The following is a 27,993-nucleotide window of genomic DNA, read 5'->3' on the forward strand; positions in this document are numbered from 1 at the left end:
GCCCGTTCTTTGCTGGACTCAAATGAGAAACTCAAACATCTCCATGGTTACGTGTGACCGCCTTACAAACTGCCCCCAAGTTTAGTGGCCTAAAGCAGCAACGGACGCCGATTGAATCTCCTGCTGTTTCCCTAGGCCAGGAACTTGGGACCAGATTAGCAGGGCGGTCGTGGGTCAGCAGCTGTCGCGAGGCTTCGGTTGAGGTGCTGACCGAGATTTTCTGGGCACGGACGGTTGGTTTCCAAGGTGACGCACTCACAGGGCTGATGGCGGGAGGCCTCGGTCCCTTGCCACCCTGGCCTCCAGGGCTGTCGGAGCTTCCTCACGACAGAGTGCCAGCTTCTCTGAGAGCCCGTGATCTAGCAGAGCAAGGCAGGGCCTGCGGTGTCTCCTACGACCTCCCGTCTGGAGGTGACACCTGCCACGTTCACAGTGTCCTATTGTTACGCAGGTTGCCCCGTTCTGGGAGGCAGGGACTGCACGAGGACACGATACAAGGAGGCAAGGAGTACTGGAGTCATCTCGGGGGCTGGCTGTGACCTCACCATTGCAGTTTATGGATGAAGGTAGGACCATAAACCCACTTAGTCAATTCTGTTCCAAAGGGGTAAAGAGCATCTACAAAAAACTGACAGGTGACACTGCACTTGATGGTGAAGGACTGAGTGCTTTCCTTCTAAGACCGGAAACAAGGATGTCTGCTGTCACTCCTCTCGGCACAGCACTGGACGTTCTAGCTGAGGCGATGTGGCAAGAAAAGGCACAGAGACTGGAAAGGGAAAAATACAACTGTCTCATTTTGCAGGCGATTGTCTATACAGAAGATCCCAAAGAATCTACAGAAAAACTGAAAAAACCCACAGAAGTTTCTAGAACTTCCGAGGGAGCTCAGTAAGGTTGCAAGATATAAGATAAACATACAAAAAAATCTACTGCCCTTCCATAGACTACCAACGGATGTGTGTGTACTGGAAACAGAAATATAGCTCATGGCTGCGAAAAAACAAATGAAACGTAAATGTAGATCTGGTCAAACACATGCAAGACTTCTATCCTGAAAACTACAAAAAGCTGGTGAAATAGATGAAAGAAAATGTAAAGAAATGGAGGGAAATACCGTGTTTCTATACTGGATGGCTCTACCTAGTGAAGATGCTTTATAAGTGTAACAGAATTCCTACCCAAATCCGAGCAAGATTTTTTCGTGGAGGTCAACAAGACGGTTCTAAGTTTATACAGGATAGCAAAAGAACTACAATAGCTAAAACAATTTGAAAGGAAGACTAGTGAGAGAAATCAGTTTACCCGATTTCAAGACTTACTTTAGAGCTGCTATAATCGAGACTGTGGTATCGATGGAAAGACAAAGGGATCAATGGAACAGAGTGAAGAACGCACATCAACTCCAACCACACATTCCTGCCAACTGAAAAATGTTTTGTTTTGTTTACAAACATAAATATTACTGTTTTCTTTGTTTGCAGTAAATGGAACATGAGGCCTTTTTTTTTTCTTCAAGGACACATGGCAAGAGGTAGTAAGAACCCCTGAAACACACAGGGTTAAATTCCAAAACTTTAGTTTTATTTATGACCTTCGTCTTTCAGGACTCTGGGGCCAAGAAGTCGGATATCACGTGGGCATCAAGATGCCTAAATGATCCTTCCAGAAAACAGATGGGATCTTCAGGGCTTAAAAGTCTGCAAAAACTCCTGGGTGCACTTAGAATAAAGCCCAATCCTCTTAATTGGCTCATAAAGCCCTTCATGATCCGGCCCTGCCTGTGTCTCTAGCTCCCGTGCTGTCCTCCCGCACACGGGCTGCCCTGCTGGGCCTGGCTTTCCTGTACTTGCCCTCCAACACTCAGCTCCGGCCTGACCTCATCCCACAGTCTGTCCGTGGCTCTGCCCGGCTGCCCTCCCCGGGCTGCCCACGGCACCCCTACTTTTCATAGGGTAACAGGACTGTCTGCCTGTCGTCGTGGTGACGAACGACAGGACTCAGATGACCTCTTCCCTTCAGACCATTTGCCATTTCAGCGTGCAAGCCAACGGCACGTAGTGCATTCACAATGTCGTGCGACCTCCACCTGCATCGAGTGCGGGGACGTCACCGCCCCAAAAGGAAACCCGAGAGCCACTGGCAGTCACTCCCTCCTTCCCCCGTCCTCCAGCCCCTCGTGACCACTACTCCGCTTTCCATGGACCTGCTGAGACTGTCTCTTTATCCCCGCATCCCTAATTCTCGAAAAGGATTTTTTAACACTTACCGATTTTTGAGAGAGAGAGACCGAGCGTGAGCGGGGGAAGAGCAGAGAGGGAGGGAGACAGAGAATCCCAAGCAGGCTCCGAGCTGTCAGGGCAAAGCCTGACGTGGGGCTCGAACTCCCAAACCACAAGATCGTGACCCGAGCCACAGTCGGACGCTCACCCAACCGCGCCACCCAGACGTCCGTCTCAGTTGCACCGACCAAACGTCGCACGACCTCTTTTCCCCAGCCCAGATCTGAGGGCCAGACAGACAAGTTACTTCGGTCTCCAGCGTTGCCAATGGGCAGATGCCTCCCCACGGAGGGCCCCGGTTTCACCGGGCTCCTCTGCCCAGGGCTGCGTGCACCCTGCTCGGCCGGGAGCCTTACCTCCCGCCCCCGTGTGCGCAAACCCCTCGGCCGTCGGTTCCGCCGGCTGTGACCGATGACCTCACGCTACTCAGACCTCGAGGGCGAGCGTTCTGTTCCGCTCCTGAAGATGTCCTCGACCTTCCTACAGGCTCAGCTCTACGCGTAAAAGAGGTTTGTTGCAACTCATCTCACATTTTAGGTATTTTGTGGCAAGACGGGTGTCATAACGTCTAGTCCCCACTATTTCCAGGACCGAAAGTCCTTGTTTTGAATTTTTACCACGAGCCTGTCGTGAGTCACTCATGAGTACGGAGCAAACAGGCGATGAAAAGGACAGAGAAGGAAGGAAAGAAGGGGACTGACCGCTGGGGGTAAAATGAAGCCCAAGTAACAAGAACGTGCATCTTCACTTACTAGATTGTCAGAGATCTCACGTTGTTACAACACTTGAGTTCGGCCAAAGAAGAGACGTGTTCTCGTGTGGAGGCTAATGCAAACCTTTTCAGAGGGAAATTTCATATTCGCGGACCCAGCGAATCAGCTGGGAAGCTGTCTGCAGGGGCGCCTGGGAGGCTCGCTCCGACTCTCGGCTTCAGCCCAGGTCGCGATCTCCGGTTCTAGGGTTCGAGCCTCGCATCGGGCTCTGCGCTGGCAGCGTGGAGCCTGCCTGGGAGGCTGCCTCCCTCTGCCCCTCCTGCCCCGCGTGGGCGATCTCTCTCAAAATAAACAAACGTAAAAAATAAAAATAAAACGGAAGAGCAAGTTACATTCGGCGAAACGCCGTGTGAACCTCTGTGCGTATAAAAAAATTCACTTGTCCTACGCGTGCACTTGTACACAGAGACTCCTTCCCGCAAGTCACTGACAGAATCACCTCCAGGGCACGAAGGAGAGGACAGAGGGGGAAGAGGTTTCGTTTTTCACGACGGGCCGTGTGGCACTGTCTGTGTGCTTTTGGACATCAACTCCTAATGCTTTTATGCTATGGGATTTGCAATTCGCAACCAGTACAGCAAAGTAAGTAGTAAAAAGGGCCGGTGTGCACACAGGCCTCCTAGGACCCTCTACCTCGCCTTCCTTCCACCCCCGTCTATAGGAACCCGGCCTCTCCCCTGGCAACGATACTCAGAGGCAACTTCTGAATCGACTTATTGGGGGCTAGAAAGATCTACTTAAAAAACACTTTGGATTAACAACGTATGGCGTTTCTCTTACACAGTGAACGGAACAGGTCCCGTGAGTCGGTAACACGGAGCCCACGGCCCAGGCGGGAGACAGGGCACAGCTCCCGTTCAGAAAAGACGGTGCGGATTCCACGGACACGGAATGTCCAGGAAGGGCAAACCCAGAAAGGAGGGGAGTCGGGTGCCTGGGGCAGGGGATCGGGGAGTGACCGCCAATGGGCGCAGGGGTTCTCTCTGGGAGACGGGGGGATTCTGACATGCGACTCACAAACCTGAACGCACTGAAAACCACCCACCTACGTGCCTGAGATGGGGGACTCGTGAGATTTGTGAACCGTATCTCAATAAACTGGTTTTAAAAATCATGCAGGGTCACCTGGCTGGTTCCGTCGGTAGAACACGTGGCTCTTGATCTCGGGGTTGTGAGTTTGACTCCTGCTACCGGATGTAGAGATTACTTAAAAATATAATCTCAAAAAAAACCAAAAACAAACCACACAATGTGATTGAAGTACTGTCCGCTGTGATAAAGAGAAGGGAAAGGGGTGGGGGCTAGGTTTGGGCAGATCCACAGTTTTAAGTAGACTTTGAGGGAACACCGGCTTGGGGGGGGGGGGGGGGGGGGGGAGTGAGCCTGGGGGCACTGGCAGAAGGAACACTCCGAAGTGCAAAGGCCCTGAGGCAGCGACGTGCCGGCTCATCAGGAGGGAGAGCGGGAGGGGCGGTCAGCCTCGGGACCCTTGGTGAGGACCGCAGCCTGACTCCCAGGGAAACAGAAGCTGCTCTGGGGTTCAGAGTCCCAGGAGGGATGTGAATTCACGTTGGAAACGTCTTCAGAGAGCGGGGGAGGTCGGAACCACGGCTGGGAGGGACCTGGACGGGGTGGGAGCAGGAAGGCGGACCATGCCTCCCCATCACGGTTGACAGCTGGCTAGCAGATGGGCCAGAGGGGAGAAGGAAGAAGTCAGGGTGACTCCAAGGCTGCGGGCGTCAGAAAGGGAAGGATGGAGCTGCCTTTGCGGGGTCAAGGGTCCGCAGGAGGGGCAGGCGTGGGGTCAACTTTGGAGTCCGGCCGCACGGGGACGACAAGAAGGCGGTTCGGCACCTGGACGGGGAGGCCTGTCTGCAGGATCGTCCCCAAGTGTGGGTGTCTGCAGACCAGGAATGTGTCCGAGGACAAAGCCCTGGGGCGCCCCGCCATTTAAAAGTCCGGAGGAGAGAGTATCACGCATCAGGACCAAAAAGGGACAGGAGAACGGGGGTCCTGGGAGCGGCTGCTGAGAACCTTCCCAGGACAGATGTGGCGCCAGAACCTGGGGGCACATCAGGTAAGACGCAGCTCCGGTCCCAGCCCCCGGGGATCCCCGAGGGGGCGTCGGCGGACTGGGGTGGGCCGGGCAGCCGGACGGAGCAGGTGCGTGAGGGAACAGCAACACAGCAGCCAACAGGCGGAGGCGAGCCCAACGTCCGTGAACAGACGAGTGGATGGACGAGGTCTGGCCCCACCCTGGACTGTCACTCGGCCCTGACAAGGAGGGACACCCTGACGCCTGCCACAACGTGGCTGGACCGGGGGGACGTGATGCCGAGTGAAACACACACAGAAGAACAGACCCCCCTGTGATCCTCCCGCACGAGGTCCCTACCACTACCCCGGGGCAAAACGCGTGAATCTGGATGGTCTGTGATCTGTGCTGCCCGCCCCCCCCCCCCCCCCCCAGGTCTTCCAGCGGCGGCGAGGGCAGCTTTTCCAGAAGTCTCAAAGCCCTGTCCTCCTGCCACACGAGACGCCCGCCAGGGAAGGCCTGCCTCTGGCCGTGGCCTCTGGGGGGCCAGGTCTGCGGACGGCACGCGGCCCCTCCACGCCAGACGGCGAGGGGGGACGGCTCCACGGCACAAACCCGCATGACCAGGAGCGGACCGCCTCTCAGCTGGGCGGCCCACGTCTGCTCACCGAAGCTGTCCACCCGGTCAGGTCCACGCCAGCCTCCGCACGCCCCGCGTTCGCCGGCTGCTTCTAGGTTACCGTGTCCGGCGGTCGGCCCAGGGCAGGCCCAGGAGCCAGGCCTCGCGTCCACCAGCCTCTCTGCTCACGAGTGTTGCTCTCTTGGACCTCGATTTACTGCACCCCAAAGGAAAACGGAGCCTGGGCCGCACGATAACCATCTCGGGAGTTCGGAAGCATAGTTCAAAAAATGGATTTCTAAAGGAACGTTTTCTATTTTGCTTAGAATCCTTGTCCAAAAACTTGACAACATCAGAGCATAAATACAGTTCTCTCATAAAAAGTGCCTCTTAAAAGGGGGATCCTTAGTTGGTCTGGAGCTCAGAAATTACAGGGTCAAGGGTCAGGGAGCCACCTTAAGTGACTAAATCCCAAAACAAAATCAGCAAGCAAGTGGATCAAAAAAAGTTTATTTTGAATATTTAATTAAAAAAAAAAAAAAAAAACATACCTAGGACGTGTGCTACAGAAACTTAGATACAATAATTGCATATAAAACCCAACCTAACCGTGGTAAAGCAAGGACTATGCAGAAATGCACTCCAGGAAACGGACGCCAACATCTCGAACTCCGGAGACCGCCCCCCCACAGACCTGGGAAGACACCACTGTGACCGTGGCAGGCGCGGACCCGGCCGCCAGGCCCCCAGGAGGGCGATGGCCCCCCGTGCAGCACCCGCGGGGGACATCCTGGCCGGGAGAAGTCCCTCTCCGCCCCACTTCTTAGCCGAGTCCGCCAATCCCATCCTACCGTCCTGACACGGTATTTGGGCACAAAGCGCAGGGGTGCCTCGACAGGAAGAACGTTTCTGGCAGTTTACGGCAGAGATGGCACCTGCCTGCCCGCAGTGGTGGCCGTTTTCTCACGCAACAGACGCAGAGCCGCGTGCGGCCAGGGGAGGCCCTCCGGTAACACACTGGGGACACTGCTTGGCGGGCGGCGGCAGTCGGGGGAGGGAGGCGGGAGGGGGACCGGGCCTGGGGAACAAGTCCCGGGGGCCTCCCAGCACAGGGTGCTCCCATCTGGAGACACAGCCACCGCCCTCTACCCTCCCCTTGGTCCTGACCTCCCGTCAGGCCTCCCTCCTCCTGGGACGGCAAGCCCCACCCGACACCCACACGACCACGTCCGTCAGGGGCCCCGAACGCCGCCGCCGAGGGGCGAGGACAACACCACGCCCTCAGGAGAACTAACGGTCCCCCAAATGGCTCCATGTGACGATTTGGCAAAAAAAAAAAAAAAAAAAAAAAAAAGGAAAAGAAAAAGAAAGAAAATACCTCGAATGCGTAAAATCAATGACCAAAGTCCTCCTAAGGAACGTGATTACAATATATTAGCAAATTCTGTGGCATAAACATTTCCAAAAGCATCAGCAGAACTATTAAATATAAAAGCGGTACGTCCACGGCCCTCCCGGCCCCGGAAACCCACGGACGGCGGGAGTGACGCGTGGCGCGGGGCCGGCGGGCCTACTGCCGCAGCTCCACGTAGTTGGCCGGGAAGAGCCCGTACCTGCCCTTACAGAGCCCCCGCCACCAGCCGTCATCGATCATCTCTATGTTGGTGATGATGTCGTCGGGGTCGAAGGAGATCTCGTCGTCACCCGCTAGGGAAGAGGAGGATGCAGAGAAAGGACGGTGAACCGCAGGGTCTCCCGCCACGGGCCCCGCCGGGCAGACACCTGGACCTCTGCACCCGGGCCGGGCAGCACAGCACGCGTGCCCAGGCTCCGGACGCCAGGCTCCCCCCACTCTCCCACCGCACAGGGGACTTTCACGGGGCGCACAGGGGAGCCCAGACGGCAGCCCGAGCGACACAGCACCAGGATAAACCCACCAGGTCGTACAAATTACAGACGCCCAATTTCACAAAACCCACACCCAGGCACCCAAGCGCGTGGGCACGTCCGTAAGCCGCAGGAGGGGAGCGGGAAACTCTCCGTGGCCGCCCCCTCACAGGAGCATGGCCTACAGGCGGGCCGGGGGTCAGCCCGGGAGGAGAGGCGGTGGGGTGATGCGGAGCGGAGGGAAGCGGCCCCGACAGGACACGAGGTGCCCGGACGGCCGGGAAAACGTGGCTAGTCCGCAGGCATCCTGGCATCTCAGTACCGACTGTCTCACTTGGAGGGGGGACCGTGCCTTTGGTGTGGGCAGCATCCTTGGGTTTGGGGAATTCACAGTGGGGTCTGTAGGCGCAGGGACAACACTGCGGCCACGAGTGATGGGAGGTTCGGGGAGGTGCGGAAATGCAGAGAAAGGGGGCGTTTTTGTGACTGTGAGATCATCCCAAGCTTTTAAACGCTGTAACAATGCTCTCGGAGTCAAACTCCCAAGAGCGGAGTGGCTGTGGAAACGAGTGCCAATGGGCACGTGGGCGTCTCACCAGCCTGGTAGTCGTAGAGGGCGACAGCCGTGATCCCAAGGTCGTTTTCGTATTCGTCGTAGGTGTTCTCCTCTAAAGATAAACCAAGACAAGAGCCGAGGGGTAAGGGCAGCACCACGGAGCCGCTCCGCCGTTAATTTCTTGCCCGCGAGGCCTCCCGGGGCGGGAGAGGCCGTGGGGGGTGCCGGGCGAGAATCAGGAGGAAGGACTCCGGCTTCTGAGGAACAAACCCACCCCTTCCCAACGCCGACACCACCAGGCGCGCACGGTGACCCGGACGGGTACCGTGACGGCTTTCAGAGAATGGTTTTTAAAGGTTTAAAGGTTTAGTACTTTCAGGAAGGGTCACGTCGTGGTTAAGTGACTGGCAAGCCGTGGGGGGACCGCGCTGCCCAAATGCCCCCAGTCCCGCTTGGGGAAGAGGTAAGACTCCATCGTGAGGTGTGCTGTTTGGATTCAGGTTAAATCTGTCCAAACGTATCGAACGAAACCTCGTCTTTAAAGATAAGAGACCGATTTCGGTGCTCGTCCCGCCGAAGCGTCTATAAACTCTTCGGGGTGTATGGAAGCTGTTCCCGAAGACCTCAAGACACTCCGGCCTCCCGGAGCCCGGCTGTCGCCAGCTTCCACTTTGGAGAGAGAGCAGCAGAGACCCCTGCTTCCCACTCGGCCCCGCGGGCCGCCCCAGAGCGGCAGGGCCTTCCAGAAACCACACCCGAGAGGTCGGGTGCCCTCCCGGCAGGGGGGTGGACACCCCACAAGCAGGGGGAAGGTGGAAGGGGCCAGGCAACAGGGTGAAGGACGTTCTCGCAAAGGAGCGGAGGCAGAGGGGAACGTGGCAGGCGCCCCTGTGCCCATACCTGCTTGATAGTGGCCCGGGGCCTCCGCGGCCTCGTAGACGGCGTCCGGGGCGTAGGCCAGGCCCTGCTGGCCACCAGCCTCTCGGTAGTCGGCGGCCTCCACGCTGTACGTGGGCTGCGGCTCAGCCTTGAACGAAACCGCGTCCTGGGGGAGGGGAGCGTCGAGGAGACATCTGCTGTGGCCGGCAACGAGTCCCGACACGCAGCTCTGTCTCAGTCCTAGCGGGATCGGCCACGTGCACGCGCGAACGAGGAGGCCTCGCACCCGCCGACGTTCAGAGAACACTCGGACTCCAGTCGCGGCGAAGCAGCGTGAAGGGGCCACGTGCCATTTCCTGCCGAGTAGCGTCCCCCCATCTCGGGCCCCCCACACCCGCAAGAAGGGCTGCAGGGCCAGAGGGAGAGGCAGCCTGGACAGGGCCCCGGTGGCCACGTGACCCTGGGCCACCCCCGGGACCCAGACGCGCCGTCTGACGCTCTCCCGGGTTCGCGAGCGACCCGGACGGCTCACCCCCTCAAGTCGCAGCTGAGCTGAGCTGCGTTCTGTCCCTCACACCCCGGTGGCCTCTGACCATCTCCTGGTGAGAAGGTGGGCACGGGAAGCGGGGCAGTGGCCGCGGGGACGGAGGGGACGGGATGCAGGGCTCGGCCAGGAGTGGTCATGGGCCCGGGGCCAGGGGTGCCCCCGAGAGGCGGAGAGCCCAGTAATTCAGAGACACAGGTTCTGGGGCACAGGTGGGCGGTCACGAGGCACCGATGACGAGACTGAGGAGTAAGGGCCGAGGACAGTCTCTGGGGAACACAGTGTGCAAGGGGGACTGAGGGAAGGAGAGCGGGGAGGGCGGCCGGCGAAGCCAGGTCACGGGGTGGGTGGCAGGTGGGTGCCGGGACGCAGGCGTCCAGGAGGGAGGGCGGGTCACAGAGTAAGTGACATGATGACCAGAACCCACATCCGCGGCATCAGGGGATCCACCGGGAGGCGACGGACTGGCTGAGCGCTGTGCCCCCCCCCACCCTCCCCCAGCGCTCACGAAGGCCACTCTCCAGGCCACCCTCTCGGGTCGGGCACCAAACGGAGTATGTGGGGGTCCCTCCCCGTGCGCGGTGGCTTCGACAGGGGAAGGGCGTCTTTGGAGAGTCAGAGACTCGTTCGCAAACTGAATGAAAACACCAACCTCATAGACGGGGCTTGAGGGCGGCCTCTCCTCAGCCGGCTGAGGGGTGGGAGACGCCGGGGGGGTTTGCTTTTGGGCTTGGGCCTGGGCTTGCTCCTGTAATCGAGAGACAAGAAAGGGTCGTCACCGGGCCGCCTCCACACCAGGACTTCCCAGGGATAGGCCACAGCCGAGCGCACACTACAGCCAAGTGCGGGGAGGACTAAGCACGGAGACAAGCGCCTGGGACCGAGAGAACAAGGTGGCGTGAAGGTCAGGCATTGTCAGAGACGGGACGTCAGGGGCGCAGCCCTCCTGCCGCCACCACGGGCCGAAGAGGGTGGGCACAGCCGTGCAGAGAGCACGGCAACAGCACGGCCGCCCCGCGCCCCGCACACACCCGATCTAGGGGTTCGGAAAGGACGTCGCGGCTCTGAGCTCACGCTGGAATGACGGACGCTTCTGGGGCCCCGAAAACGGGGTGAGCGTGCTCTGCGCGGAGGACGCGCACGGGAATCCCTGGGGCCAGAAGGTGGACAGCGGAGGACAGAACAACGGCGCCTCGAAGGCGCGGACGGCACGTCCCCCAGATCCCGGGGGGCGACCTCCCACGGCCAGAGGGACCGAGGGTGTAAGAGGTTCGACAGGAGACGAGACGGCCGTGGGCTCCCCGGGTCCCGATGGAACCACAGGGCTCCTTCCTTCCCGGAGGGAGGCAGGCACGTGCGAGGCGGACGAGGACACGCGGTCCCAGAAGCGGAGGCTGGAAGGGGGCCCCGAGCCAGGGAAGGCGGGCGCCTCGAGAAGCGGGCGAAGGCGAGGGGGCGGATGGCCCCCCGGAGCCTCCACAGCTGAGAGAGGATAAACGCGTGTTGCCTCCACCGCGGCCGTGACCGTGGGGCGTGGCGGCCCCAGGAAGGCAGCGCCGGCTGCCAGCCTGCGCGGTGGGGCCGTCGTGACCGAACCGCTGAGACGGAGACCGAGAGAGAGGGCGGCCGGCGCCCCGGGGCCACGCGCCAGGCAGCGGCAGCACCGTCAAGCACACAGGCTGCTCGGAACCACCCACGGGTGAGGCTCCCAAGGCCGGACGGGCTTGTGTCCGGGCCGCCGCGCACGTGCGACTCGCCGTACGAGGCTCCGCGACGGCCCGTCAAAGCGCCTGGCCACGCACGTGGATTCGCGAAGACCGGCCCGCCCGCCAACGGGAGCCTCCCACAGCCGAGAGGACTCCGGGGTGAGGGGCGCTGGGCTGGGAGTCGCGCACGGGGAGGAGCAGACGACAGGGCAGGGGCCGGAAGCGGGGACGACACGGCAGAAGGGGCGGCGGGGGGCTCGAAGCAAAGGCGCGAGCGAGGCAGAACCTCGGACGCGGCCCTTCTCCAGCCGCCCGGTCCTCTGAACCTTGCGGGCGCTGACGGGCCTCGGCGGTTAAAGCCTCGAGCCGTAACGTGAGGAAGGCGTTAATCACTTGCCGAAAGAAAAGCAACACGGGCGCCCGGTGGCTCAGTCGGTTGAGCGTCCAACGCTTGATTTTTGGCTCAGGTCACGATCTCGCGGTTCGAGAGTTCAAGCCCCGCATCGGGCTCTGCGCTCACAGCACAGGCGGGACGTCAGGGGCGCAGCCCTCCGGCCGAACCCGCTTGGGATTCTCTCTCCCCCTCCCCCACCCGTGTTCTGTCTCTCTCTCAAAGACATAAACATGAAAAAATAAACAAAAAAAGCAGCAATTACACCAACGTGCTGTTACGCTGCGCGCACTGAAACTTTCGGGGCTTGCTCATGCCTCGGGTGCCCGGTGCACGTTCACGCTCTCCCCCACCCGTCTCCCCTCGCTGGGGGTTCTCGGGGCCCAAACCACCGATCTGGGGAGGAAGGGCCCACAGAACTAAACACGGCTCCCGTGCCCTCTGACTCCGCGTAGCAGCCCTCCAGAGAGCGGCGGTGAGCTCCTCCACGCCCGTTCACAGGGGGCCGTGGGGCCGTGGGGCCGTGGCGCACAGGCTGCCTGGCTAGTAGGTGACGTGCCACGGACGTCCGGTCCACGCAGAGAAGGCGGAGGACGGGACGAGCCCACGCCCGCCTGCTCGCGTCCGCCCCCCGCCACCACCTTCTCTGGCAACACGCGGGACACAGAACACAGGCGACAGCAACAGACCAGGAAGAGAAAGCAGCAAGGGTCACACGAGAAGCAGAAAGCAGGGCGGCCGCTTCACGGGGGGCTCCTTTCGCACCCTCGGCCCTCTCCCCGGGGGGAGAGGTCCAGAGGCGACAGGTCGGAACAGACACGGCCAGGGGCACATCGGGACAGGGCTCAGCGGCGGGCAGGCTTGCGGGCCAGCAGCATGGCGGACCGTCCGGCACCGGGCAGCCAAAGGCTCCCTTACGTGTGGGGTGAAGCCCCGGGGCTCCTGAGAGCACGGCCCGCAGTTAGGGCTCAAACCCAGTCCTTCCGGGACCTGCTGGACTCACGCGTAGCTGCCTCCGGGCCTCTTCCCGCTCCCGTCTCTCCTTGGCCATCCTCTGTGCCCTCTCCGCTTCCGCCTTCCGCCTGTCCTCCTGCTCCTTCTCCTTCGCCAGGTTTTCAAAGTTCGCTCTGATGTTGCTGGTTCTGCTGTTTGCTGCAGGGGGGAGGAGAGAGGGGCACGGCTGGCGTCAGAGCAGCGACGGCTCCCCTGGACCGGAGCACCGCGGGAGCCAACCGGGCGTGGAGGCGTCCCCCGGCGGCCCGCCTCCGGGCCACTCTGTCGGCTGCACGCGGTGCAGGACCACGGGACAGCAGAGGCCTCGCACCCGGAGCATTTCGTGTTCCGATCGGCAGCGCTTTCTCCCTAAGGATGCCCTCGACGCAACAGCAAGCACTGGTGTGCCGCTCGCGTCCGCCCCCCGCCCCCACCTTCTCAGGCTCGAGCCCTGAGAACACGTCTGTCCACCTCCTGAGACGGGCGGGAGGGGCCGCAGGCGCAAGCCCTGTGGTCTCGAGGAAAACCACTGGTGCGGCTGAGGCGCACGCCGATCTGATTCTCCACGGAACATTCCCTGGCCTGGAATAACCGACGAGGCCTGAGCACACGCGGGCTGGCCTGTGGCAGACACGTCTCTAAAACGACGGAACGGAGTCCGTCGTGCGCACTTATCGGGCAACGGCAGAGTCACGCTTCCGAGAAAAGTCACGATTGTGGAAAACTCGGACCCGCCACTGCGAGCGTGACATTTCCCCCATTTTCCCTGGAGATGCTGACAAGATGGAGAATTCCGTTAACGAACGTAAGCTGCGGTTTTGTACGATGAAAAGGAACACCACGTTTCAAAGATCGGCTGAACTCAGTGGCCTAGTACTTTCCAAACGCCCACCGCGTGCTACAGAACCAGGCCACTCACTCTGTGCGGGCACCTAACCCCCAAGACAAGCGGGGAACCCCCGCCCGTCTGAGAGCGGAATCGTGAAAGAGCGTCCAGGGACCCGAGGAGCGACCGCCACGCCCTTCTCGCCTCCGCCTGTGCATCTGAGGGAGTCCAATCGCCTTCCTAAACGTGATTGGCCACAAGACACTGAAGGCGGAAGCAGCCGTGAGAATAAAGACCTTGCGCCAAGCCAATGCCAATGCCACACTTCCACGCGGTTGGGAAAACGTACTTACTTTTTCCACGGAGAATGTCATTACGTGAACACGTAACATTTTATCGTTACTCGTAACATCCGAGGTTCTCGGATTTTTGTTTCTTTTAATGTTTGTTTATTTTTGAAAGAGAGAAACAGACCAGGAGAAGGGGAGGGGCAGAGAGAGAGGGAGACCCAGAATCCGAAGCAGGCTCCAGGCTCCGAGCTGTCAGCACAGAGCCCCACACTGGGCTCCAACCGATGAACTGTGAGATCATGACCTGAGCTGAAGTCAGACACTCAACCCACCGAGCCACTCAGGCGCCCCCTTAAATTCTTGGTTTAACCTCACTACAGCAGAGATCAGGAGACGCAACCCCCACACACAAAAGCTCTCGGGGGCCCTCAATGATCCCCACGAGTGTGCAAGTGTCCCGAGGCCACCGAATCTGAGAAACACTGACCCAGGGAGCAAAGGGGACACTCGGCTTCCTATCGTCGATTTGCCACTTTCCATACGGTTTCCCCAGCTCGACAAACTCTCTAGGGCCTGGCCCACGTGACGGAAGGGCCTAAGGAGGCCTTTTCTCATAGCGGCCACCTCCGGGGACGGGGCGTGTGCAGCCTGTGCGGGGCCAGGGGACAGACGAGGCAGGAAGGTCTCCGTCAGCCTCTGCGCAGGCGGGCGGCACACTCCTCACACCAGAGCCACGGCTGACGCGGGCACCGGAGAACCTCCCAGAACCCGGTCCCGGCAGTGAGAAGGGCCCTTGCGGACGGGCGGTTAACCCAGCCCTGCCTCGGGAGGCGCCCCCAACACAGACCCCGTCGCCAGACGGCTGCCACCACGGCTGACGGGAGCCTGCGGGCGTCCGCGGGGATAGGCTGGCCTTCCGCCCGAGGGGGGCGAAACGCTGTCCCTGGAGGGAACAGAACCAGGGCGCCCTCCGCTGCCCCAGCCGCTCCCAGCCGGCACCGTGCCCCCTGCGGGAGCCCCATGCGATGCCGGGTCCATCCAGCAGAACTCACCTGCCTCGACGGGGATGGTCTTCTGATAAGCAGGGGCCCCCTGGGCGACATCCTCGAAGGTGGAAGCATTCTAGCAAGAGAGAAGCGGGACACTCAGGGGAGCACCCCCCTCGCCCTCCACGGCCCGTGCGGGCTCCTACCGCAACGCAGGAGCCCGCCGGCCCCACGCCCACCTCTCCGCCCGGCATCAGGGTGTACGGCGTCAGGGCGGGAAGATGACCCCGCGGGACCCTGCACCGGCGGAGATGCGTCATCATGCACCCACGTGGACCCACACGGGGGACAACGTCAGGAGCGCACCCCATCTCAGCCGCGCGAGCCTGGGCGACGGACACACGTCAGCACAGGTTTGCGGCTGTGACAAACGCATCGCCCCGGCAGGGGTGCGGATAACTGGTCAGGGGAGAGGGTGGGCCCGAGTGAGGGCAGGCGTGTCCGCCAGACGTCTGGAGCGTCCTCTCACGTCTGCTAAAACTGCTCTAAGACAAACTGCCAAAAAGCTACCCCAAAACTACGCGTCGGCCGGCATCCGGGCCATCATAACCCAAGCGTGTGCTCCTCCCAAGCCCCTCGCCCACCCCCCTCCTCGGCCACCGAGAGGGGCTCGAGAGCCGGCAGGAGCCCCGATGCCTCTGCTGGGCCACGTTCAGGACTCCCCGGGCCACGTTCGAGCCTCGCTGGGCCTTATCGCCCACGTTTCCCCAGGCACGAGACCCCCCCGCCCCCTGCCTCATCGATTTTGGAGGACAAACTGTCCCAGCAAAGCCACAGTGTGACTGTCGGATCCAGACGCGCAGAAGGGCTCACGGAGAGCACCAGCCATCCTCGGTTTCCCTGTCAGGGAAACAGGCCTGAGGCTCAGGACGCTGCCCGTTTTCTGACACACAAACGAGGAGAAAGGGGCCCCGAGGTGGGGAGCAGGGCAACCCAAGCTCCCCTGGCCTCCGGAAACCCCTGAGAGGGGCGCACGCCCCTGGCCCACCTGCTCTGCCCCTCCCGGGCCGGCGGCCCCCGGTCCCGGTGCCCGCAGCACAGTGGGGTCACCGAGCCACCCCTGCCTCGTCTGCAAGGCGCAGCTGCTGGCCGTGTGACCAGACCTGCCCCATCCCGGACACCCCCTTCCAAACTGCCGGTGTGGGCCATGCTGCTTTCCAGGAACACCCCACGCCACCCCCGCCCCCCGCCCCGTCCTTGAGGGAGGAGGGCGTCAGCGCCCTCCTGACTGTTCCTTGTGGGTCCCGCTGCACCACGGCCTGCCCCGTCCAGCCGATTCTCCGGCACGCCGCTCAGGGTCGTCGCCGCCGCCACCCCGGCCGGGGGCTGCCTCCTCCCCATCACCGCGTCCTGCCTCCTCACTGACCACGACCCCCTCCCTCCACCCCCCTCCTCTGGTCCCGCCTGCCGGACACCCCTCCACCACTGCCGCCGTGGACCCGAGTCCCAGCGACCCACCTCACTCAGGGACCACCTCGCATCACCACCCGGCTCTCAACCCCTTGTACGCATTTACTGGGACCCGGGCAGTCACCACCCCTCCCCAAGCCCGTGCCCCGCCCCTCGCTCCCAGGGCCACACACGGTCACGCGTGGAGTCCCCTGGGTGATGACGTCTGTGTGGTCGGCTGTGAGTCCGACGGAACTCCAGAAGACCGGCCGTGCCACCTGTGACCACGGGCCGGGCACGGGACCGGTCTTTGAGGACACTGGAGCCACAGCCCGGGCAGTCCACGCTGATGTGGCAGGACCGCAGCCACCCCGGGTGTGAGGACTGACTCGCTGAGACTCCGAAGCCACCAGAGGGGACAGAGTCCCGGTGAGAGCAACGCGCTGGCTCTGGACACTGTCCCGCGGGCCCCCTGCAGTGAGGCGGGCGTTCTGGATGCGCGTGCTCCCACACGGCAGCCAGCGCCCCCATGTGGCCGGTCAGCTCTTCTACCGCGGCCGCGTGACCGAGGGACTCCACTTCCGATTAGGTTTGCTCCTGATGGGAATTCACGCGGCCACACGTCCTCAGGCTGCCCTAGCGTCTGAAGGTCCGGGTTCCGAGGGCAGCGCAGCCACACGCCTTGGCGTTTTATGGTGCTGCGGCTGAGGCCGGGGCCCGCCCGGGCTGCTCCCTGCCCCACAGCACGGCTGTGCGGGGCCCAGCACCCGGGAAGCAGCGTTCCGAGTGCGGGTGCCTCTGAGAACAGGGCCCAGCACCCACCAGCGACGGTCCACGGGGCGGCGCGCGGCAAGGGCTCCGCAAGCTCCCACCCCCATCGGCCCAGCACGCCGCGCCCCGGGCCGGGGCCACTCACCTTATCCATCCGATCCTTCTGCACCCCGTATTTTCCGCCGAATCCTTTGGAATAGTCTGAAATGTGGCACAACGCGACACTTACTCTCAGGTCGAGAGCCAGGAGACGCGTGCAGGCAGATCCGGAAAGAGCCCAAGAAAACGCACCCAGAGCAAAAAGAAACGAGAACCGCCAGACGATGGGTCTTGCCTCGCGAGGCGAGTTTTGTTGCTACAACGGTACTCAGTACGCAGGTAGGCGAGAGGCGGGCAGAAAAGAGGCGTGTGTGCGTGCTTTCCGCACTCTCCCGAGGGACAGAGGGTGCGGGGTGCGGGGTGCGGGCTGGCAGGCAGGGAGAGCGAGGGGGCCGCGGCCCGGGACGGGGAGGGCACCGCTTCAGTAGCACAGGCCTCCGCCCAGCAACGGCTGACCGTCCCCGCCCCTTCCTTCCCGTGTCCCGCTCTGAGCGCCACAAGGAGGCTCAGACGCGGGCTCCTCTTGCTTTTTACGAGAAAAAACAATTCCGCGGGGAAATTCTGGCAGCCGAACGCTCGTGTCGCGGCAACGCAGACCTCCGTGAGGGTCACACCGCCACGCGGCATCGATGCCACGCGGAGCCGAGGCCACGTCCAGGCCGCGTGTCGGACCAACCCGAGCGTGTGCGCCTTCCCTCGCCCGCCCCCGGCACACGTTGCTAACAGTGGCACCGGAGGCCTGAACTCTGCCTCGGGATTCAGGGCCGCACTGCTCTCCAGCTGGGGTCCCACCCCGAACGGCTGAGTCCAGATCCTGACTGCAATTGAGTAAGGAAAAGAGGCAGCTGCCACTCAGGCTCCCGATGCCTACAAAGTCCCTGTCCCTTTTTAGCTCTGGGCACGTACTGTCGGCTCTGTGTGAAGACCTCACACGTGACACAGGTGGTGTTACCGAAAAACAGAGAGAACACACAAAAACATCCCCGCCCCAGCCAAAGACACCACCACAGAGGAAACGCAGAGACCACAGGAACACGCCTGCCCCACGCCCCTCGCTGCCACCTGGCCTCTGGCCTGAGGCTAGTGGCCTGGCGGAACCACACACGTCCCCCCCGTCTCGGAGGCAGCGAGGCAGCGCGCTCAATGGCTCCCAGTGGTCACGGTCCACAGCGCGAGCTCCTGTAGAAGGTTGCTGGGAGACCAGAGACAGCCCATCCCAGAAACTACTCACATGATGGGGTCAGAGTGACATTAACCTGCGAGCTACCGCCTCGTTTTGCCAAACCCGAAGTCTGAAGGATGGAGGGGAAACGGGGGAGTGGAGGAAGGAGGGGTGCAAGTTAGAATCCCTCCAGCATAAACGTGGGTTTCAAACACCCTCGTGCCCCCGATGAGGGACGGCGGGGAGCTCGGAAGGCTGAGCCCCTGACGTCTGTGCTAGAAGCGGCTGCACCAGAAGCGGGGGCGGGGGAGAAGCGGGGGCTGCTGAGCGACTATGCCTTGCTGGGACTCGTGCTTGGCCAGTCTCTCCCTGTACTCAAACCCCACAGCACAGGAGTCCTGCCTCTCGGACTGAACACCAAATGCGCCTCCGAAACCAGCCTTGTAATCTGAAAATCCACCGGCACCGGTGGGGAAAACCCAGAGAGGAAGCAATTCGGTTAGAATCGTACGAGCGAGTGCACGAATCAAACGCGTCATTTAAAGAAGGCAGGGGCTCTGCCGGGCTCAGGGGCGGGAGCAGCTCCCGGGCTCACAGAGAGTCCAAAGTCAGCTCCAAGGTTGCAGGACAAACTGAAACTCTTAACGCTTCAGCCAAGATGTGAAAACAGGTTAGGAACTGCATCTGAAGTAATTCCCAAAAGGCACTCCCGCCATGCTCTGAGATTCCCTTCCAGGCCCTACCCGTGCCGCAGACACGAGAGCAGGTCTCTGTGCATGTGAAGAAAGACACGGTGTACAAAAGGACCACACGGCCCCGCTTCCCGGAGTGCTGGCCGCAAGGGCGGGTGCAGGTCTGCGTCACCCACCAAGGTGCCCCCCGCCCCCACCCCGCACCCTACGGCCCAGGGACACACTCCCGAGTAGAGGCAACGTCTCCCCTCCCGAAGCCCAGCACACTCTGTCAACGGAGTTCACGTGCGGGCAGAAAACAGCATTCCCGAAAATGCTACGGGTCCTGCCAGGTGCTTCAGACGCACAGGTGAGCGCAGGGCCTCATCGGCAGCTGGGGTGGGGGGGCGGGGTGGGGGGTGGGGGGGCGGAGTTCATCGCTGCACTAGCGGAAGAGCTTTTCAAAAAAGTGGGAGGCACAGGACAACCCCAAACAGGGAAGATAAAACGACACGCTACAGAAACACGGCAGAAATACGGGACGTGGATGGAACTGTGGATGAAAAGAAACAAATTCTGGAATGATCTCAAGCAGGAGCAGGCAAAATCAGCGTACCTTTTTGGGACTCGTGCAGCTGCAATTTCTCCTGGTGATCCCAGCCAAGAGCACATTTGTCTTGTCTGTCCGTCTGCACGCCAAACTTTCCTCCAAACCCTTTCACATAGTCTACATGCACAAGAAAAGGCCGCAAGCTAGTGTTAGTGGAGGGCACGCTTCCCACGCAGCCAAACGCCCACCACGCGCCACATCCCTCCTTCCCCTCCCAGACCTTTCGCGGAACTTTGGGACGCGTTCACGAGGAGGACCTCCTCGCGGCACGTCTGGAAAGCAGCCCGATCTGTTGTGTCCGTATCGCGAACGCACACACACGGGACCCCGACAAGAAGCTCCGCACAGCCTGAACCAGCACCCACGGGCCACCACGATCGCACCGTTTGCAACACAGACGTGTGGCATGTGGCCACCATTACAAGCGACTGCTGGGGTCACGGGGTGCTGGGGCCAAACAGGTGTAAAGATACGGTTTCTTGCTTAACAGCTGTGTTGGGACTTGTGTTTTAAAGCTCGATGTTCAGGGGTGCCGGGGAGGCTCGGTCAGTTGGGCGCCCGACTTGGGCTCAGGTCACGATCTCGCAGATCACGAGTTCGAGCCCCGCGTCAGGCTCTGGGCTGACGGCTCGGAGCCCGGAGCCTGCTTCCGATTCCGGGTCTCCCCCTCTCTCTGCCCGTCCCCCGCTCGCACTCTGTCTCTCAAAAGTGAATAAACGTTCTAAAAAGAAAAACAGCTTAAAGTTCGCTGCTGAATTACAAAGGGGCATCTACTCTAGGGGTGGCTGGCCACGCTTTCCGTTTCCGTTCTGGTCAACAGCACTCAGCCCGTGAAAGCGGCCGGCGAGAGGAGACACCACGGGAGTCACCTTTCTGGGATTCGTGCTTCTCCGTCTTGCCTTGGTACTCGAAGCCGACGGCACTTTTATCCACCTTGTCCTTGTCGATGCCGTACTTGCCCCCGAAGCCCCTGGAGTAATCTGCAGACAAGGGCGCACCGTTTTCGCGGCAGCAACGCAGTCGAGCGCGGGGACCTCTGAGAAAGCGCTTCGGTCGCCCGAGCAAAACCGAAACAAACCCAACAAGGATCCCTCGGCCGCAGCGGAAGGTCACTAGCAGGGGGGACCCTGGAAGGCGTCACTTGTACGTGTGGGAACAGAAACGTCCAGAGTAGCAAACAGAGCAGATGAACGGCGACCGAATCTTCCCTTCGCTCCAAAGGACATCAGAAGCAGGCGCGTTGCCAAGCTTCTGAGGTCGAGACGAGCCACGGAGGCGCCGCGGCGAGCTGTCGAAAGGTCACCCTGCTTCACGAACTAAAGCCGGCAGAGGTGCACTGGTGGCACCTCCAGAGGAGGACACGCACGAGGCGTCTTCCGGAACCCTGACTTCCCCGCAAGGCTAAGTCACACAAATACACGGCCTGATACTTAAGCACGGCGCCCCAGGGACACGTGCGCGGAACAGAATGCGAAGATCAGAACCCTCAGGGGGCCCGGGGGCTGCCGAGCAGCCCCGTCTGCCCCAGGCGCGTGGGCTCCCGCCACCCGACTTCCCGCAGGCGGTTTCTGCTCCTCGCTGCCACGTCGGGGAGAGTCTGAACAGCACCGAGCGGGACCCAAGAGCAGGCCCTGATCGGCAGGGTCACGGTGGGCAGGGGGGCCCGGGTAGCAGGCAGGGGCTGTGCACTCCAGGGCCAAGTCTGCGGCCTCAGGGCAGGCGGGCAGGCCTGTGATGGGAAGCGCCCCGCGGGCCCACCAGCAGCTTCCCTGGGCAAATGCCGAGCCAGTGGTGTTCCCAGGGGCAGGGTTTAACTTTGTCCTTTAAAGAAACCCGGGTTTTTAAATAAATACAGCGAGCTCTCTGCTGGTAAGGGTTGGCAATTACTTTTAAAAACTTAAATGTGCAGGGGCACCTGGGTGGCTCATTTGGTGAAGCATCCGACTCTGGGTTTCAGCTCAGGTCACGATCTCCTGGCTCACAAATTCAAGCCCCGCGTCAGGCTCTGCACTGACAGTGCGGAGCCTCCTTGCGCATCTCTCTCTGCCCCTCCCCCAATTATTCTAAATAAACAAATAAATAAATACACAAGAATATTCAAACGTGCTGGGGTGCCTGGCTGGCTCAGTTGCTGGAGCACGTGACTTGTGACCTCAGGGTTCTAAGTCTAAGCAGCACGCTGCACGTAGCAATTACTGAAAAAAGATAAAATCTTAACAAAATGTAACGTGCACGCGAAATAAACGCACAAGAGCCAACAATCCGCGGCCTCTGCAGGGGGGTACCGCGTCTGTAGGGCACCCCGCACGGATGCAGCAGTCTGTCACCGATGCCTGGCAGGGGATCTAACCAGGGACAGGAAGACCAGCCCGGCCTGCAAGGACCCTCTGCCAGCATCCACCAAATTTTAAAGTCAAGGTCCTGTGACCCGGCAATTCCTTTTCTGGGAATTTACTCTTCTGAGTAATCACATACGTCTATGACACAAGAGAACAAGATTTTTAACTTCAAAAACCACCAAGAGGGGCGCCTGGGTGGCTCAGTCAGTTGGGCGTCCGACTTCGGCTCAGGTCACAATCTCGCGGTCCATGAGTTCGAGCCCCGCGTCGGGCTCTGTGCTGACTGCTCAGAGCCTGGAGCCTGTTTCAGATTCTGTGTCTCCCTCTCTCTCTGACCCTCCCCCGTTCATGCTCTGTCTCCCTCTGTCTCAAAAATAAATAAACGTTTAAAAAAAATAAAAAATAAAAATAAAAAAAATAAACCACCAAGAGCCTGAATCCCACGGTCCAAAGAAGAACGACCTGGCTCGGCAGACTACGGGCCCTTCACAGGACGGGGCTGAGCCACCGTCCGAAGGACGACAAACCCCCTAGGCCCACGGAAGAGACAGGAGGGCCCTCACACATTCAGTAAAAAGGCTGCGGGCATGTAATGTGAGCCGGTCTCCCCGGGGCTAGTTCTGGGGACGTGGGAGGCCGGGGACACGTGGGGACACGGGGGGCCCCGAGCGGGGAGGACGTGCCGCCACAGGCCGACCTTTCTGCGACTCGTGCTTCTCCGTCTTGCCCTGGTAGTCGAAGCCCACGGCGCTCTTGTCCACGCGGTCCGCCTGCACACCGTACTTGCCACCAAAGCCACTCGAGTAATCTGAGGGGACAAGACAGGGGTCGGGGACAAAGCCCAACGACAGACTGTTCACTTGTCAACAACTCACGACAACAACCTTCCGGACGTAGGAGTCACCGGGAGATGAGGCACACGTTTGAAAACGCCACCCACGGTCACACACCAGTGAGCCGGGGCTCGGCCTACAAGCTTGCGTCCCGGGCAGCGAGGACCCCGAGCCTGTGATGGGCACCTGCTTCCCGGGGCAGAAGCGAGCCGTGTTCTCACTCGGGAAAGTAACCGTCTGGAAGCTACGTGGCTACGATCCCTTTCCAAAGGGACAGGAAATGTCCGCACCCTGGCTCATCTGATGACAAGCAAGAGACGGAAGTCACCAGCTTGCTCGAGATACATCAAGTGCCCTGAGAAGGTGACACGCTTTCGCTGGTAAAAAAGGTTCTGAAAGACGGGCACACCGTAAGGGTCAGCCAACGCCGTGTCAGAGAGCACGCGTGCGCAGTAAAAGTGAACCATCGTTGATTTAAAGGCTCGCGTTTCCATTGTTGGGGGGACGTTAGCATTTCACGAACCAGGCCCCAGAGCCGGCGGTCCAGGGAACACCGCTCAGAAAGACAGCTTCCGCGGCGGTGACACAGGACCCAGACACCTGGAGAGCACGGTCCTCCCCGGAGGCGACACCGCCCTCCCCAGGGAACCACCTCCGGGGACATCGCCCCCTCCCCACCTCGGCCGCAGGCCTTACCTTTCTGCGAGGCGTGTTTCTCCGTTTTCCCCTGGTATTCAAAGCCCACAGCAGACTGCAATTACCACAAAGAGGGAAACACATTTTTAGAGGTCTCCAAAACAGCTCATCCGAACCCCGAATACATGTGAAAAGTTTGAAAGCATGAACCATGTTAGCTTTTTTACCTCCGATTCCCTAATAGGGCAGGCCTAACACCCAAAGCTCTGGGCATGGGAATTCGCTGCCATAAAATATTCAGCAACGCCCAGCAGGCAGTGCGGGCAGACCTGTAGGCGCCCGCAGCCCCCGAAGGGCACGTGGGGCTCGTGGACTTCAGCCCCACGATATGCCAACCCGGGCGACCCCCCCACCGCCACACGTATGCCTGCTTTTCACGTGGGCTCTTCCAAGAACAACACTAACGTCAGTAACGAGAACGGGCACGGCGGGGGCATCTGCGCACACGGCCCCGGGACACGGGAATCCCCATCGCCCCGTTTTACAGGCAGTTCACGCAGAACCGCGGCAAACGGGTAGTAAAGCCTGAATGCAGACAGACGTTGAACTCCAAAATCCAACTGCTGTGATGTGAAACAGGGTCCAGACGGCCTTCGCTCAGAGACTGAGAGACTGAGGCCCAGAGGTGCCAGGCGGCACCTGGACGCCGGGCCTCAGCCCTGGAAATGGGCGCGTGCGTGGCCCTCTGAACACCGCCGCGTCAGGGACATCGTGCAGGGAGGGTGGCTAGACATGGTCCCCAGGGGCACGTTCTTGGGCAGTGGAAGGCCACCCTGGTCTATCCGATCAGCATGTGCCAAGGTGGGGGATCCGCACAGGAACCAGTGTGTTCCTGCTCTCACGTCGTAACCTGACCCGTCATCTCAGAGCCAGGGGTCGGGGGTTTTCTAGAAGCCCGGACGCCCGCCCCACAGTCCTGCGTCGAGGCGCTATCTCGAGCGGCCCAGAGGACGCCCCGGTCTAGAGGGAGGGGCCCCATCACCCGCGCTCTGGTGCCCCTGACGCCTCACTCACCTGGTCAACTCTGTCCACCTGGACACCAAACTTGCCTCCAAAGCCCCGGACGGAGTCAACCTGGGAGCAGTGCTTGGAGAGCTTCGACTGATACTCGTGGCCGACGGCTGACTGAAACGGGCCGCAGAGAGAAGGTGTCCGTGTCAGACACCCCCGTGGCACGGTCCACGGGGAACAGGCCCCCATGTGCGGTCCACGCTCCTCCCCGAAACACGCCCGGTGCGCAAGCCGGCAGAGGGGGGATCCCCGAAGCCACCTGAGACCCTGCCGGGTGGGGGCTTCTGATGTAACGGGCGTGGGCAAGGGGCCACGAGGCCGGTCCCGTGCAGATCCCAGCCCGACACCCGGCACCCCCAGATGGCGATATAGTCGCTCGCTCTGCTGAAGCGAGGCACCCGCCTACCGCGTGGCGTAGGAAAGAGGACCAGAGATATCCGCCGCCAGACGGAGACGCAGACTCGCGCTCTCGGGGGCGACACGCGCTCGGCCACTCTACAGAGCCACCGCGATCGCGACGCCCACCCCGTCCACCCACGGGGTCCCCCACACGGTAAAGTCGGGGCGTCCAGCCACCTGGCCTCCACAGGGTCAGCCACCCGGGGCCTCCGCGCCACACCGGGCGCTATAGCTCTTGGTAAACAAAGCTTCTGGAACGCAGCCCCCACCATGCATTTACGTATGAGGCCGCTTCTGGGATCCGACCACCGAGTTCGGTAAATGCCAGATGCCCACAGCCCGCGAAGCTGAAAAGACTGACGACCAAGCTCCCGGGCGGCCCCCGGCCCCGCCCAGCCTCCCGGCACCAGGCTCTGTCCCCAGCGTGGACGGCCCGGACGCCTGACCGAGTGTCGGCATCTGAACCTTCCTTCTTATGGCCGATGGTCTCGCCGCCTGGGACGCAGCGCGGACAGCCCTCCGCCTGGTCTCCCCGGGGCTGCACAGGACGCCTGGGTCAGGAGGAGCCGGGGTGGAGGCGGAACTCGGGGGGCCGTCTCAGCACAGCGCAGGGGAGAGAGCGGCCGAGCTTTACTCGAGGCCTCAGAGCCGGGCCACGCTCTCCCCTCCCCGGCTCCACTCTGATGTCCGTCCTGCCTGGAGACAGGAGGCACACTGACCTCCCAGGGCCTCCAGGCTCCCACTCAGAAGTGCTGACCAACCCCCCCCTCCCCCCCGGGGGACCAGGGCCCAGGGGCTGCCACGCCTGCCAGACCACACTCCTCGCACAAACGCGTGCCTGCCGGAGCGGGGTTTTGTTCTCCGAGTCTCCGTCACGTTCTCCTCAAATCTTAACCCAGAGATCTCTGGGCTCTTTCCAACTCAGAGCGGACAAGTTACGGATAACTTGAGTTATGTGTCTTTGGAGTCTCATTTTTTTTTTTAAGCTTCTTTCCTTATTTTGAGAGAGACGGACGTAGTGCGAGTGGGGGAGGGGCAAAGAGATGGGGAGACAGAGAGTCCCTAGCAGGCTCTGCGCTGTCAGCAGAGAGCCCGATGCGGGGCTCGAACGCACAAACCGCGAGATCGTGACCGGAGCTGAAACCAGGAGCCGGGACTTAACCGACGAGCCACCCAGGGGTCCACGGAGTCGTGCTTACTTCTGACAACAGGTTGGTCCAATAGTGCTCCCGGGAGCTGCAAGCTAACCTTGCCTACGGGTGCAGTGAGGCACGGAGGGAGGGGCTGCGAGCCCAGGGGAGCACCCCCACCGCATTCATCCCTAAGGGGAGCCCCCCCGCCCCCCACTACACCAGCTGCAGACACCCGAGCGTTTCCCTGAGCCATCTGGGCACCGTCACCGTCACTCGTGAGACACCGCTGGGCCTGCCCGGTGCCAGGCCAGGCATGAGGTGAGGAGGACAGGTCCCAGCCCCGGAGAGCGTCCACGGAAAGGCGGCGACGTCCAGAGGGAGCGGAGGCCCACAGGGAGAAGGCACGGGGGAAAGGCAGCTGCAGGCAGGCTGGCGGGAAGGAGGGCTCCCCGGGGAAGCTGCGGCGACTAGAAAGGCCGGAGCCCAAGGCGTTGGGAGGACAAGAGCGGCAGAGAAGCCAGAAGTGACAGCCGTGTTATCACCGCCATCTGATAGCTTCATCATTTGCCCCAACGTGTCGCTACTCCAACCCAACCTGGGGACCCAGACAGACCACGAATTTCTCTCTGCTTTAACTCCCCACAACACCACGGGCACAGGCTTTGTCTGGGGTAGGGAAGGCTTCTACCTGGTTCTCTCCTGTCCTAAGCATGTGGGGCCGGGGGCCGGGGGCGAGGGTTCGTCTGTTCGTACTGCAAAAGGCCACCAGGCTTCTTCTTTAGAACCCGAAGATTATTCCGCTCCCCACCCTGCCTGTCTAGACACCTCCGGAATGACAGTCACACCAGGAGACGTCCCCGTCTGTTTCCTGCAGCTCACTCTTGGTCCAACCCCGGCTTAGGCAAATCCGGGACCTGGCGTGGGGGGCCCACGGGCCCCCCCCACGCATCTGCTCTGTGCTAACACCACGCAGCGTGGCACGCGGGGACACAGCGGTGCCATTCCGTGCTCGGCCCAGACACGGACTCCGATCCGGGCAGGTCTCGGATTACAGAAGCTCCGGATCAGCTGACGGTTTCCCTTGGACGCAGAACAGAGGCAGACGGCTGTCGGGTCAGGACGACGTCACACTGGTCAACCCGGGAAATTCACGTCTACGGGGAGGTCTGCGGACCGTACGCGGGAACCCCACTTGGGAAACACGTGACCCACCACCCCTACTCCGTATCCTCTCGCAGGGGGGTGGCGAGCAGAGCTGATCTGCTCCCGGTCTCTCAGGACAGAGGACGCAAAGCGCCAGCCGAGGCTGATGCGTTCAGTCGACCACGATGATGCCGTGTAGCCGGGTGGCAGAGAAGGCTCGCCCGCTGCCCTCAGGGAGTGCTCTCTCCCGGCCTCACGGGCAGTGACTCTACACAGAGGGCCAGGCCAGGCTCCTCCGTGAACGTCACCGATGCCGGGAGGACTGCAAGGCACCTGCTGGCTGAAGGCTCGCCCGCGCCATGAACGAGAGCCCCCCGGTCTGGTTCCGGTCCGCAGACCGGCTCAGGTGAGGCTTGTGGTGAGCTGCGGGCAGCAGGCTCAGGTGAGGCTTGTGGTGAGCCGCGGGCAGCAGGGACGCCGACACCCACGCTCAAGATGCCCCTGGGCTGCCGTCCTCGTCCGAGCCCCTGCCCCCCCGACCCAGGCCAGCTGCCACATCGCCCACACCCCGGCAACCGTGCGAATCCTAAAAGAGCTTCTAAGACACAGGAGCCCTCGTGAGGAAGGTCGGTCCACAGAGGGCATCTCACGTTCACCGCGCTGACGCGAGGCTTTTAGCCAAGAGGTCCGGGCCCCTGCCTCGCCAGCCCCGTCCCCGCCGAGGACCGGCACGCCATGCCGTCGCCTACCTTGTCCATGCGGTCCTGCTCCACGCCGAACTTCCCGCCGTAACCGTGAGAGGCTTTTGGTCCCGTTTCAAGCTCCTTCTCCTTCAGGGTCTGGTGTTCTTGAAAAACATTCTCTCTCAATTTGTGTATGCGGGGAGGGGAGGGGAGGGGAGGGGAGGGGA

General features: G+C 61.4%; 1 protein-coding gene across 5 annotated transcripts in view; it reads right to left on the reverse strand.

Moving 5' to 3' along the window:
* Positions 1–6,203: 6,203 nt before the first annotated feature.
* Positions 6,204–27,993, reverse strand: part of CTTN (cortactin) — a 39,545-nt gene continuing 17,755 nt past the window's right edge. For 4 of the 5 annotated variants that reach the window (XM_049641543.1, XM_049641546.1, XM_049641513.1 and 1 more), the window contains exons 5-17: positions 27,833–27,962; positions 24,412–24,522; positions 23,398–23,452; positions 22,566–22,676; positions 20,399–20,509; positions 19,536–19,646; positions 17,133–17,188; positions 14,834–14,903; positions 12,676–12,824; positions 10,228–10,323; positions 9,053–9,197; positions 8,193–8,264; positions 6,204–7,416 (exon numbers count right to left, since the gene is read on the reverse strand). In XM_049641543.1, coding sequence (XP_049497500.1) covers positions 7,280–7,416; positions 8,193–8,264; positions 9,053–9,197; positions 10,228–10,323; positions 12,676–12,824; positions 14,834–14,903; positions 17,133–17,188; positions 19,536–19,646; positions 20,399–20,509; positions 22,566–22,676; positions 23,398–23,452; positions 24,412–24,522; positions 27,833–27,962 — 1,354 coding nt within the window. In that variant the 3' untranslated portion in view covers positions 6,204–7,279. The remainder of the gene's footprint in view (positions 7,417–8,192; positions 8,265–9,052; positions 9,198–10,227; positions 10,324–12,675; positions 12,825–14,833; positions 14,904–17,132; positions 17,189–19,535; positions 19,647–20,398; positions 20,510–22,565; positions 22,677–23,397; positions 23,453–24,411; positions 24,523–27,832; positions 27,963–27,993) is intronic. The other variant, XM_049641523.1, reaches the window with a different exon arrangement.

This window comes from Panthera uncia, chromosome D1 (genome assembly GCF_023721935.1).
Source record: "Panthera uncia isolate 11264 chromosome D1, Puncia_PCG_1.0, whole genome shotgun sequence".
Lineage (NCBI taxonomy): Eukaryota > Metazoa > Chordata > Mammalia > Carnivora > Felidae > Panthera > Panthera uncia.